The sequence below is a fragment of the Podarcis vaucheri genome, assembly GCF_965113315.1.
Source record: "Podarcis vaucheri genome assembly, chromosome: 1".
Lineage (NCBI taxonomy): Eukaryota > Metazoa > Chordata > Lepidosauria > Squamata > Lacertidae > Podarcis > Podarcis vaucheri.
The window spans coordinates 115837483-115851930 of record NC_138759.1 but is presented as its reverse complement, the minus strand read 5'-3'; the positions used below and the strand labels follow the sequence as shown (position 1 = coordinate 115851930).

The window sequence follows — 14448 nt, the reverse complement described above, 5'->3', positions numbered from 1 at the left end:
CTTAGCCCCGGGGAGACAGCACACTTCCCGAGACATCTTGTCAGGCCCACAGATCACTGCTTCTGTTCCCCTCAGTAGGGAATCCCCTATCACCACTACACGCCTCCTCTTGGGTTTGGCCGGGGTTCTTCCGTGAGCTGTCCGTTCCAAGGTCGCCTGCACATTCCCTGAGGACTGATTTTGCTGCTCGTCTTCATATACCTGATCGACTGTAATGAGGGAGAGATCCTCAAATGGAGTCTGCTCTTCGTCTTCCATGCTAGGGGAGAGGACCTCAAAGCGATTGTGTATTTCTAAGCAATCAGAGTGAACCCTGGGCCTCCTACTTCTTTGAGTCACGTTTCTCCATATATCTGGCTCCTGTGTTGGTGAACTATCCTCCTTCTCAGGGGAGTCCCCTGTCTCCTCCTTGGTGGAGACGGTGTGCTCTGTTGCTTCCAAGAAGAGCTCCAGCTCTCTAATTCTTTGGAGTGTAGCTACACGTTCCTCCAGTTGCTGGACTTTGTCTTTTAAGAGGGCAATCAACATGCAATTGCTGCAGGTAAAGCTGCCTGCAACCTTTGGCAAGATGGCAAACATTGCGCAGGAATCGCAGGCGACTGCAACTGTTCCCTCCCCTTCCATCTTGAGATCGTGTCGTTGGGGTTGGCTACAGAGGTCCTCCGTCATAAAAAGCTTGAAGACAGGACAAATAACTTCCCCCACACAAAAAAACACCTAGATCTCCCCCAACAAACGTTTGAGACTAGCTCCCCTAAATCTAAAAGGTGGATCTAATTGCGCGCGCCGCTAGGCGCGCGCCGCTGCCCTGCAAACTCTGATAAGCTCCTCCCAACAGCTAATCCCCTGCCTCAACAGAAACCCTGCCCCCCTGACCTTTACACAGGGAAAACAGCTAATCAGCCACAAAGAAACACACACACGCACAAGAAAACCCTTTTTGCTCCTTCTTCAACTGATGCCCTGCAAACTCTGATAAGCTCCTCCCACAGCTAATCCCCTGCCTCAACAGAAACCCTGCCCCCCTGACCTTTACACAGGGAAAACAGCTAATCAGCCACAAAGAAACACACACACACAAGAAAACCCTTTTTGCTCCTTCTTCAACTGATGCCCTGCAAACTCTTTGTTTTCTATTGTAAAACAAAAAAATTTGTTTTACAATAGAAGATTTGCAGATGGGAAACACACACACACACATAATTTTAATTGAAGATTTTCTTGGGTTACAAAAGTATGTACATCATCTCTCTTTTCAGTTCATCAAGTCCTTTCTACACATTAGTTATATTCAGGTCACTGAAATCCATCTTGTTGGGATCCTCTGTAGCAAGCAGCTGGGATTGTAGTCACAGGAAGCCAGAGAGCAACAGGGAGCCTAGATGCATTTTGGCTCATCTGGGAAGTAATAAGGTCCATGGGCGTAGCCAGGATTTTTTGTGGGGGGTGGAGTGGGGTGGGATAGGCCTTTTGTTAGGGGAGGCAGAACCTCACTTAGCTATGTATTTTTATTGATTTTTATGGATTTGGGGGGGGAGCAGTTGCCCCTACCTGCCCTGCACTTGGCTACAGCCATGATCAGGTCCCACACTAGTCCACAGAGGACAATGGCATAGAACGAATGGGAGGAAAGTCTTTCCTAAATTATGTCTTAATATCACCATCTGGCTGTGATATTTAAAATCTTTCCTATGTGGCATTTCTGGAAAGCACTCTTAGAACCCTGGATGGTGGTGAGGGTTGTTATTTAGAAAGATGTCTCACGTAACTTCAAGCTTCATTTTCAAGAGAGCAGAGCTGCATCTTTTGGCAGAGCAGGGCGGCTGCTAGCGAAAACCAAAAACAGATGCTTTCAGTTTCAAATTTGTACTTATGGCTTAGACATAAAATCTCTGGGCAAAGCCACACATCGGTCAAAAACAACAGTCACACACTGGTTGTAGGTGAAGAAAACTACATGGCTGTTTCTCTCCCTGTTACAGTACTATACAATTTTTGCAGTTCACTATTTGTTTATTTGACTTTTAAGTTTAATTTTAACTTGATTTCAGGGCTTATAACCTATCATATCTCTCTCTGTGTGGGAAATATTTGATTAAATGATATGGCACTGAATCAGAATGCACACCTGGAAACGCTGGTACAGATTTGTTTATTGTGAAAGATGGAGGTGCACAACCCCCTGGGCTGATTCACACACGTATGTCTTTCATAGTATGGTAGCAGCATCCAGCATTGACTGGCATCTGTCAAATATCACATATCAGTGCTGGCTGCTGGTGGGGCAAAATCTATGGCAGAAACAGCAGGGGGTGGGGAGGCAGGAATCCAACAAACAATATACTTTACCATTTACAGCACAATAGGCTAATAATTCAACAGTGTTGTAATGTAGCAGACGTTATCCTATCTGCAGAGTTCAAGAACCACTCCCAAGTATTTTTAACCTGATCTGATACTGTGTGTGTCCTCAGACACATCTTACGGTAACTTGTCTGTTATGAGTTGGTTCCAAATTTTGTAGCCAATCCTTTCAGTGGGCAGTACCAGTGCGTAGTTGTTGCCATTCTTGCCGCTAACAGCATAGAATCATAGAATCATAGAATCATAGAGTTGGAAGAGACCACAAGGGCCATCGAGTCCAACCCCCTGCCAAGCAGGAAACACCATCAGAGCACTCCTGACATATGGTTGTCAAGCCTCTGCTTAAAGACCTCCAAAGTAGGAGACTCCACCACACTCCTTGGCAGCAAATTCCACTGTCGAACAGCTCTTACTGTCAGGAAGTTCTTCCGAATGTTTAGGTGGAATCTTCTTTCTTGTAGTTTGGATCCATTGCTCCGTGTCCGCTTCTCTGGAGCAGCAGAAAACAACCTTTCTCCCTCCTCTATGTGACATCCTTTTATATATTTGAACATGGCTATCATATCACCCCTTAACCTCCGCTTCTCCAGGCTAAACATGCCCAGCTCCCTTAGCCGTTCCTCATAAGGCATCGTTTCCAGGCCTTTGACCATTTTGGTTGCCCTCCTCTGGACACGTTCCAGTTTGTCAGTGTCCTTCTTGAATTGTGGTGCCCAGAACTGGACACAGTACTCCAGGTGTGGTCTGACCAGAGCAGAATACAGTGGCACTATTACTTCCCTTGATCTAGATGCTATACTCCTATTGATGCAGCCCAGAATTGCATTGGCTTTTTTAGCTGCCGCGTCACACTGTTGGCTCATGTCAAGTTTGTGGTCAACCAAGACTCCTAGATCCTTTTCACATGTACTGCTCTCAAGCCAGGTGTCACCCATCTTGTATTTGTGCCTCTCATTTTTTTTGCCCAAGTGCAATACTTTACATTTCTCCCTGTTAAAATTCATCTTGTTTGTTTTGGCCCAGTTCTCTAATCTGTCAAGGTCGTTTTGAAGTGTGATCCTGTCCTCTGGGGTGTTAGCCACCCCTCCCAGTTTGGTGTCATCTGCAAATTTGATCAGGATGCCCTTGAGTCCATCATCCAAGTCGTTGATAAAGATGTTGAATAAGACCGGGCCCAAGACAGAACCCTGTGGCACCCCACTAGTCACTCTTCTCCAGGATGAAGAGGAACCATTGATGAGCACCCTTTGGGTTCGGGCAGTCAGCCAGTTACAAATCCACTGAGTGGTAGCATAGTCAAGACCGCATTTTACCAGCTTCTTTACAAGAATATCATGGGGCACCTTGTCAAATGCCTTGCTGAAATCAAGGTAGGCTACATCCACTGCGTTCCCTTCATCTACCAGGCTTGTAATTCTGTCAAAAAACGAGATCAGGTTAGTCTGACATGACTTATTTTTCAGAAATCCATGCTGACTATTGGTGATCACAGCATTCCTTTCTAGGTGCTCACAGACTGTTTGCTTAATGATCTGCTCCAGAATCTTCCCTGCTATTGATGTCAGACTGACTGGGCGGTAATTATTTGGGTCCTCTCTTTTCCCCTTTTTGAAAATAGGGACAACATTTGCCCTCCTCCAGTCTGCCGGGACTTCGCCTGTTCTCCAGGAATTCTCAAAGATGACTGCCAGTGGTTCTGAGATCACATCTGCCAGTTCTTTTAATACTCTTGGATGCAGTTCATCTGGCCCTGGAGACTTGAATACATCTAAACTAGCCAAATATTCTTGTACTATCTCCTTAGTTATTCTGGGCTGTGTTTCCTTTGCTGAATCATTTGCTCCAAATTCTTCAGGTCGGGCATTGTTTTCTTTATCGGAGAAGACTGAGGCAAAGAAGGCATTGAGGAGTTCAGCCCTTTCTGTGTCCCCTGTTTGCATTTCACCATCTTCTCCTCTGAGTGACCCCACTGTTTCTTTGTTCTTCCTTTTGCTACGAACATACCCATAAAAGCCTTTTTTGTTGCTTTTAACCTCTCTAGCAAGCCTGAGTTCATTCTGTGCTTTAGCTTTTCTGACTTTGTGTCTACACGTGCTGGCTATTTGTTTGAATTCCTCTTTGGTGGTTTCCCCCCTTTTCCATTTTTTGTACACATCCTTTTTTAATCTTAATTCAGTTAAAAGTTCTTTAGATAGCCACCCTGGCTTCTTTAGGCACCTTCCACATTTCCGTCTCATTGGTATTGCCTGTCGTTGTGCTTTTACTATCTCCCTCTTAACAAACTCCCAGCCATCATGAACTCCCTTTCCTTTTAGTATTGCTGTCCATGGGATCTCACCCAGCACTTCCCTAAGTTTTATGTCTGTTTTGTGACACTCCCACTGTGTATGGTGTAGGGCAGTGGTTTTCAACCAGTGTGCCATGGCACCCTGGGGTGCCTTTAATGATGGTCAGGAGTGCTGTGGGCAACACTGGCCTCTGTCCCTCTTTCTTTCCCTCCCTCCTCTGATGCCCTCTCATGTCTCTGCCTCCCAGAGGCTTGCATGGCTGTTTGTTCCAGCAGCCCTGGCTATAAGCTCCGCAGGCGAATGATGCAGCTGCGAGGCACCTCTCTTTGGGGCAAAGGGGGGCAGCTCAGAGACCAGGGACGGCAGCAGCAGCTGCCCAAAAAACTCCTGAGGAGAGGAGAGGAGGCTGAGGGAAATGCCAAAGGTGCAGCTATTGTTACCAAGGTGATTCTACACCATTCAGTTCATTTAGACTAGAAGCCAGGAACCTTTTTCACCCTGACAGTCACATTCCCGTCTGAGCATCTTTCTGGGGGGCAACGTGACAGGGCCATAGGGAAAATTAGGCAGAGGAAGAGATGCAGATGTTATCTCTGTACGATGGGCTAGTTTCTACACACTCACACAACCCTCTCTATCCATTGAGGCAGGCAAGAGGCATTATCAGAGTTCGAGGACACATTCCAGTCAGGTAAATACTCTCAAGGAGGGCTTGGTGCAAGGTCAGCAGGTGATGCAGCTGGGGAAGGGGTGTGCTGTGGGAAGGTGAAAGGAGCAAACCAACAGCAAATCACACCAAGCAAGTTGGAGGTAACTCTATAGAAGCAAAAGCAGGGCACAGGAGTGTCAGGATGAATGAGCACAGCAGCTCATATTCAGCCGGTCTTGTCCCCATGTAGCAGTTGCTTGCCTTCCCACAGTTGCCTAAGTCCCGTCCTCTCCAGGGTTTTCCTCAAGCAATCTGAGACTGCACCTGTGTGAAGCTAATTTTTCACCCTCTTCATGCCTCTCCTGGTTCTTGGAGACCAGGGGGAGGGCAGCTTGTTGCAGCAGGAGTGAGAGACATCTGCGCCTCTTCCCCAGCTGGCCTGATCTCTGCCTCTCAGCCTCCCTCTTCTCCTGCTTCAGGTTCTGCCTCTGATTCTGGACTGCTGATTCCACAGACTGTTGCTGCTCACTAAGCCCTGTTCCCTCTTCAGCTTCTGACACCTCCTCTTCCCAGTCTTTTCCCTCTTCTCCTGACCACTCATTGTTGTTCCATCACCAATCCCCTGTCTCTGAGCCTTCTTCCCTTGGGGGCTCCCTAGCTAGTTCCTTCCACCATTCCTCTGTGTCCAACCAGTCTGTGACATTAGGGTCCTTGGAGACTTGGTGAGCTGCATTTGCCCCCAACCCAACCTGAGGTTCCCTCATCCCTAGTTTAGAATTTAAGTTTAGACCATTCATGGATATATAAGCTTCATTAGAAAGTAAATCAAGAAACCTATACGTACCTTTTCCCTTCCAGGACCCATAGAAACAAACACCATCAGTTTCTTAAAAACTCCAAGGCAGTCATCAGGGGCAATAGTGGTTCTGCCAATTTTCGGCTCCATTTCCCCTCCCCCCTCCTACAAAAAAACCCCTGTACATGTGGTCTTTGTAAATGGATCATCAATCATGTATCCTTTGCATATATGACGACAGTAGAAAATCACTTCCTTGAGTCCCTGTAATGTCAATATTCCCTAGGAGAGGCTAGAATAGTTCTTACTAGCTACAGCAACAGAGAACAGTATGTGGGTGTTTTCATTCAAGATGTACTAGTAGATTTAATTTGTCAGGAATATAATTTTGAAGGCTTTGCTCTTGCAGGGGTTAATGTAGGAAAGAATGCACTATCAGAAGCAGAAACTTGTAAGGTCTGAATGTGGTTTGTATTTGGGAGTTGTTGCTTCCAAAACAGAGCAGGGAGGGGATGTATCTCACATCTCAACATCAGAGCTTCATCTCAGCGATCTCACTTTGTTTTCCCTTTCTCTGGCTAGCTGATTTATTTTGTTAAATTTAATTACCCAGTGGGTGGTTTATTGATCGTGGAAGCCAGAGTGCTTCTAATTGGCGCGTTAGCTGCAATTTATACTCCCTATAACTTCTTTATCTTTACGAGACTTTGCAGAAGATAAGATCAGTTGCGGGGACATTATCCCATGACGTCACCAACATGAAATAAAGCACAATGGAAATGTCCACCCGAAGCATTAATATGTAGCTACTAGTTAACACATTTCCTTTCATTTATAAAGCAAATGTTATTAAAAGGGTGTTTATAGAAGAAAGAAGATAAGGGAGTCTCTGTTGCTGAGACAAACCACTGAGGCCAGACACTGGCTCCCCTAAGTCTCAGGCAAAGAACTCTCCCAGTCTTGTTTCCTGAAGTCTTTTCACTAGGATTGAACCTGACACCATTTATATGCAAACTTGATCAGGTCACTGCTTTGTGTGTTAAAAGGAAGCTCGGCTGGGCGCATCATGGTATTGCTATAAGAAAAACTGCTCCCTTTCCCTTATGAGGTATTCTATAGCCCATATAGGGACGCGGGTGGCGCTGTGGGTAAAAGCCTCAGCGCCTAGGGCTTGCCGATCGAAAGGTCGGCGGTTCGAATCCCCGCGGCGGGGTGCGCTCCCGCTGCTCGGTCCCAGCGCCTGCCAACCTAGCAGTTCGAAAGCACCCCCGGGTGCAAGTAGATAAATAGGTACCGCTTACCAGCGGGAAAGTAAATGGCGTTCCGTGTGCTGCGCTGGCTCGCCAGATGCAGCTTTGTCACGCTGGCCACGTGACCCGGAAGTGTCTCCGGACAGCGCTGGCCCCCGGCCTATAGATGTGAGATGGGCGCACAAACCCCAGAGTCTGTCAAGACTGGCCCGTTTGGGCAGGGGTACCTTTACCTTTACCTATAGCCCATATAGAGTCCTTAAGTGGGTTCCCTATTGGTAGGAGAAAATAACAGAGGCAAACTGGAGTATATTGAGAAGCAAAGCGGCTAGTAAGCCTGATCTTTATTTAAGGAACTGTTGCAACAGGGTCCCCACTCACCACACATGGGAGGGAGGAGAACTCTGAATAATGGTGCGCAAGCCCTTAGATAGACTTCTGAAATTGCCCACCCTGTAGCCCAAGACCACCACCCAGAAACATCATACATACATCACAGAAGGAGGTGGTCTACAGCAGAAATCCTGTTTGCCAGGATACCTGGTCACTGCTTGCATTACTTGGGCAGTCTGGCCATTCTTTTGTGATGGTAAATACTTTAGTTCCTGAATCCAGGTTGCAGGCTCACCTTCCTCACACACAATTTCGCCCCTGTGCTTTCCGACACTTTGCTGCCACCCCTCAGCAGCTGCTGCCCGAAGGAACTGCCTCACTCAGCCTAATGGTAGGGTTGGCCCTGCGTATGGGGAGAGACGTCTGAATGGTCCCTTTGGATGGATAAAAATTCAGATAGAATCTACAGGTTTAAAATATGTAGTGGTCCTGCCTTGCAGCCTGGGGGGCACAGGCTCAAAATGACAAATTCTGCTGTTCTATATGAAATATGTATTTATTTACAGTGGTACCTTGGGTTACAGAAGCTTCAGGTTACAGACGCTTCAGGTTACAAACTCCGCTAACCCAGAAATAGTACCCTGGGTTAAGAACTTTACCTCAGATGAGAACAGAAATTGTGCACCTGCGGCAGCAGGAGGCCCCATTAGCTAAAGTGTTACCTCAGGTTAAAAAGAGTTTCAGGTGAACAGACCTCCAGAACGAATTAAGTTCTTATCCTGAGGTACCACTGTATTTATTTATTTCTAAAAAATTATGAATTCCTTTTTCAACAAGGAAATGCTCCAAACAACATGCATCTTGTATCCTATTTGAGGTGTCACTGTTTGTGTGAGAGAGATGTGTTCAAGGAACAACACCTCCTATTAGCACTTAGGCCTCAGGGACATTTTGTTGAACCTCTGCAGGCTGTAGGATTGCAGCCTGCTTTGTTTTATTTGTTTTTCTGTGATGAAAATCAGTCTCATAGTTCTGCACTTTGCATCTGACTCAATGCATTGGTTCAAAAACAGGTGCAATTGATACTTTCAGTGTATTCATCTCTGGCATAAATCTCTCCCACAGGCTGCAGTGTTGTAGCCTCTAAACAACAGATCGGTTTTGATTGTCTCTGGGTGTGTCAGAGTGCTTTTGCAAATGGAGAAATCTGAAAGAACGCTCAATAATTTCATAACTGAACCTTGTATCCTTTCTCTGATCGTCGCTCCATTCAGAGCAGCGCCATAGAAACAAGCTTCCTCAATTCCAGGGAATTATTTACACATCATTTTCAATACAGATAGCTTCCTGTTACAATAGTCCTAAAGGCTTTGGTGCCAGGGACTGATAAGCACCTAGACTGCTTCTGTTATCTTCCGAGTCCCTCTTATCATGAGGTAAAGCAATATCTCTACAGAGGCACAGAGTAGCTCCACAAATACGGAATGCTGTTGAGAAGAGAGTGGCTTGTTTACCAAAATCAATATTCTTGCTTATTTTTGCAGAATGCTATAGGACTTTTTAATATAGATAGGTAAGAATTTCCTACCTGGTGTGATGGCGTCAGGAGTGCTGGGAGCTGTTAGGAGACCTCTGTTTCCCTTAGAAAGCTACAGTTGATTCCCAGAGTGTTTTAACAATCAATCCCCCTTCAACAGAAATTCAGGAAAATGTAGCTTTTGGAGGAATGGTCTCCAGACAACTCCAGCTTCTCTGACAAGGAAAATTGGCCAGATGGAAGGGAGCCTAGGGTGGCCAACAATGCCAGTTCTGCTGCTCCTGCAATCCTGCTGCCTGAGGCGGTCACCTCACCTTGCCTTATGAGGGGACCAGCCCTGACCAGGAGGCATCAGTTGGTTCTTTTGAATGTAGCCAGTGGCTCACTAATAGACCCTGGTGATGCCTTCGGTCCGGAACTGACTCAGATCAGGGATGGAGAATTTGTGGGCTTCCAGATATTGCTTGACTCCAGTTCCCATCAGGCTCAGCCCTCACGGCAAATTGTCAGGGATGATGGAGGCTGTTGTCCAACAGAGGCGCCAACTCGTGCCCAAGATTGAGGGGGCCAGGAGCACATTGTGTGTGTGTGATGTCATACGCATGTCGCATCACCAGGAGGAGCCCGAGCGTGGAGCCTAGCATGTCATGGTTTCAGTGGCCAGCAGCTCCTCCTCTCTTGTCAGTGTGGTGTAGTGGTTAAGCGTGGTAGACTCGTAATCTGGTGAACCGGGTTCGCTTCCCCGCTCCTCCACATGCAGCTGGTGGGTGACCTTGGGCCAGTCACACTTCTCTGAAGTCTCTCAGCCCCACTCACCTCACAGAGTGTTTGTTGTGGGGGAGGAAGGGAAAGGAGAATGTTAGCCGCTTTGAAACTCCTTCGGGTAGTGATAAAGTGGGATATCAAATCCAAACTCTTCTCCTCCTCCTCCTCCTCCTCCTCCTCCTCCTCCTCCTCCTCCTCTTCTTCTTCTTCTTCTTCTTCTTCTTCTTCTTCTTCTCCTTCTTCTTCTTCTTCTTTCACTCAGAAGGATCCAACCACTGAAGCCCCACCATGCTCAGCCTCCTCCACCCCCTCAACATTGAGGGGTCTGGGCCCACTCCCCACAAATATTGAAGGAGCCGAGGACTCGGCCCTGTAGAGTTGGTGGCAGTGTTGTCCAATAGCACCTGGAGAGCCACAGCTTTCATGTCCATGGTTTAATTGAGGTTCTTTTTTTAGATTATTGCCTATGTTAAAAAAAAGAAAAAAGAAAAGCATAGAAATCCATGTGGTTATACAGTGGTACCTCAGGTTAAGTACTTAATTCGTTCCGGAGGTCCGTACTTAAACTGAAACTGTTCTTAACCTGAAGCACCACTTTAGCTAATGGGGCCTCCCGCTGCTGCCACGCCGCTGGAGCCCGATTTCTGTTCTCATCCTTAAGCAAAGTTCTTAACCTGAAGCACTATTTCTGGGTTAGCGGAGGCTGTAACCTGAAGCATATGTAACCTGAAGCGTATGTAATCTGAGGTACCACCGTACTGTTATATCTTTTGTTGTTGTTGTTGTTCATGATGATGATTTGTTTGGTTCCCCTGCCTCACTCCCAGGCTTACCAACTGAAAACTTGCTGGCTGTACTTTGAGGTCTTTTTAGTAACCTTTTGTTCAAAAAGGGCATTCAACTTTTTTCAGATTTCCTTCCAAACAATTTAAAAGAGGCTATGTCTGAGGCATCATCCTGGTTCCAAAACAGAATCAAAGCCATTTTTGAAAGCTGTTATGAGAAAAGGAAAGGAAAGGAAAATCATTCTATTATATGTGGGGCCTTAAAAAATGAAATAAAAAAATCCAGCATGGGTGAGAAAATTTGAGATGTGATTGTTTCCTCCATAAATCAATGTCATCAAATTATGTGCCAAGTCTCAGCTAGACTTTAGACCAAATACTGTGAGCCATAATATTGGAGCTGGCGGAGAAGAAGGGGCAGAGAGATAGTATTTTCCCTATTTTATTACAGTGCTGTGTGTGTATATTTTGCTGTTATTAATCATACTTCCTCTTCTGTTCTCGTCATTAAAGTTCCCTAAAGGATTAACCAATGATTTAGATGTGGATTAGTATGTAAAAAGCTGCAGAAATATCAAGTTCTTAGTCCCTTCTCAACGCAGGGGTAATAATGAAAATGGGCCTCTAGCTACCCCTTTGCAATAAGAGGATCTTTTATGGTTTACAGAGACCCCTTGCTAATGCTCTGTAGGCCCAATCCTGACCTTTTTCATTACATGCACCTCTGTGGCAAAGTTTCCTTTGATAGGTGAAAACAAAAGAAGACACACTCAATAATTTGAGAAGAGAGTGTGATAAACTACTGAGCCAATGTTTAATGAGATGAATATTTTAACTTAAGGCTGTGTGTTTGTGTGTGTGAGAGAGTGAGTAAGAGAGAAAGAGTATTGGTCTCACATATACTGTATCCTGTTTCGTCGAGAGCTTCTACGTCTGCTCAGAGCAAGAGTCGTGGTGATGGTCAGGGATTCTTCTGAGGTAGCAGATATGGCTACTTTTACTGTAATTTAATGAGTATTCCAGGTTAAAACATTTTGCATGTTATAATAAGCAGCATTTCATGAAAATTGCCAATGATGACGATTCATAATTATTTGTAGGGGGTGGGGGTGGAGAGCTGCATTCATTTCTGAACCAATGGAAACTTGGCATGGACAGGGCCCATTCATTTCAGTTTTCATTCATTGTGAAACTTACGTCTCGAGCAATGAAGGAGGGCTGGGGTTTTTTTGGTCTCTCACATTTCTACACCTTCATATCAATTTGTCACTCTTTTGGGGTGGGGGAAGAGGCTTTCTTTTCCATGTTGTGGCTGATTGCAGTGGTTTTACTGTAATTTTTGACTTTTGTTATTCTTTTGTCTCTTAATTTTTTTATACAGTGGTGCCTCGCAAGACGAAATTAATTCGTTCCGCAAGTTTTTTCTTCTTGCGAGTTTTTCGTCTTGCGAAGCACGGTTTCCCATAGGAATGCACTGAAAATCAATTAATGCGTTCCTATGGAAACCGCTTGCCAGGCTGGCGGTGTGGAGAAGGGCTTTTCTCCCCACCGCAAGCCTTCAGGACAGGTATGGGAACAGAGGGGAAGGGGCACAGCGCTTCTCCTCTGTTCCCGGGGCTTGCGGTGGGAGGAGGGTTTTTCCTCCCCACCGCCAACATTCAGAACAGCATTCTGAATGTTGTCGGTGGGAAGGAAAACCCTCCTCCCACCGCAAGTCTTCAGGACAGCCATCCGAAGGCTGGCGCGGGGAGAAGTTCTCTCCGCCCCACCGCCAGCCTTCGGAAGGCTGCTCAGAATGCTGGCAGCGGGAGGAGGGCTCCCCGCCCCGCCGCCAGCCTTCGGGGCAGCCTTCCGAAGGCTGGCGGTGGGGCGGGGAGCCCTCCTCCCGCCGCCAGCCTTCGGGGCAGCCTTCCGAAGGCTGGCGGTGGGGCGGGGAGCCCTCCTCCCACTACCAGCCTTCGGAGGAGGTCCGAGGACAGTGGGGAAGACGCGCTGCGCTTCCCCGCTGCCCCGGAGATTTCCCTATGGGCTTTCGTCTTGCGAAGCAAGCCCATAGGGAAATTCGTTTTGCGAAGCGCCTCCAAAACGGAAAACCCTTTCGTCTAGCGGGTTTTCCGTCTTGCGAGGCGTTCGTCTTGCGAGGTACCACTGTAATTCACTTCAAGACTTTTTTTGTAGTAAGCAGCTATAAATAAACTCCATTTCTTGACAAACCTGTTATCTTATCGACTGCCTTCTTTGGTCCTTACTATATTTATCAGTTTAGCCATATAGGCAGTATCCTTTCCCCCCCACCCCTATTCTGGGAAGGTCAGCTCCCCACTCTCTCCCTCCACCCCATTCCTGGCTGGCTGCCATTAATAAATGAGTATTCATCTCAATATATTTTTGAGGTACAGCTCCTTTAAGATACCCAAGCAGTATAACTAAAGGATCTTTTGGCAGACCACAGCCAACAATGATTATGTCAGTATTAAATTCCAGTATCTTATCATGTTGGGCTATGTCTAGAAAATAGGAGCTTGGCAGTCTCCTAATTGTATTTTTCTTTTCTTATAGAAATAGATGAGAAGAGAATGAACAACAACTCCCAAGATGATGTAAGTTCATTATGCTTTAAGAAATTGATAAATTGCTGTCTAACAAACATTCAGAAATATGTTACTTTTTTCTTATGATTATCCTGCAGTGGACTTAAGCAAGACTTCCTAAATTGTGTAGTAGTAGTAGTAGTAGTAGTAGTAGTAGTAGTAGTAGTAATTTTATTATTTATACCCCGTCCATCTGGTGGTTTTCCCCAGCCACTCTGGGCAGCTCCCAACAGAATATTAAAAACATGATAAAACATCAAACATTAAAAACTTCCCTAAACACGGTTGCCTTCAGATGTCTTCTAAAAGTCAGATAGTTTTTTATTTCCTTGACATCTGATGGGAGGGTGTTCCTGAGGACAGGTGCCACTACCAAGAAGGCCCTCTGCCTGGTTTCCTGTAACCTCACTTCTTGCAGTGAGGGAACCGCCAGAAGGCCCTCGGAGCTGGACCTCAGTGTCCTGGCTGAATGATGGGAGTGAAGATGCTCCTTCAGGGATGAACTGGTGTGTAGAGAGAGAACTACGAAAGTGAATAAAAAAATATATTAATTAAAATAATTGCAGGCGCTGGTCCAAAATGCTACACTCTGTTAAGTCTCTGACAGTGCAATCTACAAGAGGTAAGGCCTATTAAATTCAATGGAACTTACTCTCAAGTAAGTGTGTATAAGATTGCAGCATTAACAACTCACTGCTCTTAAACTGGCTCCTTCAGTCTCCTTTGGGAGTGATTCATTTCACCTGGTGACTGGTCATTCATTCACTCCTGATGCAGATACCTATCTTCAAAGGGGGTGCCTGCTGCATCTCTGCATGAGTTCTTGCTTTGAACTTGCATTCTTTCAGTCACACAGCACACTCAGAATAGCAAAACATGGAGCTTTGGGCTCTTTGTCAGCAGAGGATTATTACACATTCATACCTATTTGGATGTAAGAGTGAAGCATTCCCCAATTCTTAATACAGCCATCAGATATGTGGGAAAGCTGTGCTCTTAATTGTATTTTCTAACAGTATGAGACCCTTTGAGCTCAGTACCACTGGTTTCATATTAAATGTGTAAACTCAGACTTAAAGCAAGAGGAAAC

The 14448-nt window shown here is 45.9% G+C and overlaps 1 protein-coding gene across 2 annotated transcripts in view; it reads left to right on the top strand.

Moving 5' to 3' along the window:
* PPP1R1C (protein phosphatase 1 regulatory inhibitor subunit 1C) overlaps positions 1-14448 on the top strand; it is a 44859-nt gene that overhangs the window by 11880 nt on the left and 18531 nt on the right. For both annotated transcript variants that reach the window (XM_082201211.1, XM_082201210.1), the window contains exon 3: positions 13327-13367. In XM_082201211.1, the coding sequence (XP_082057337.1) occupies positions 13327-13367 (41 nt within the window). The remainder of the gene's footprint in view (positions 1-13326; positions 13368-14448) is intronic.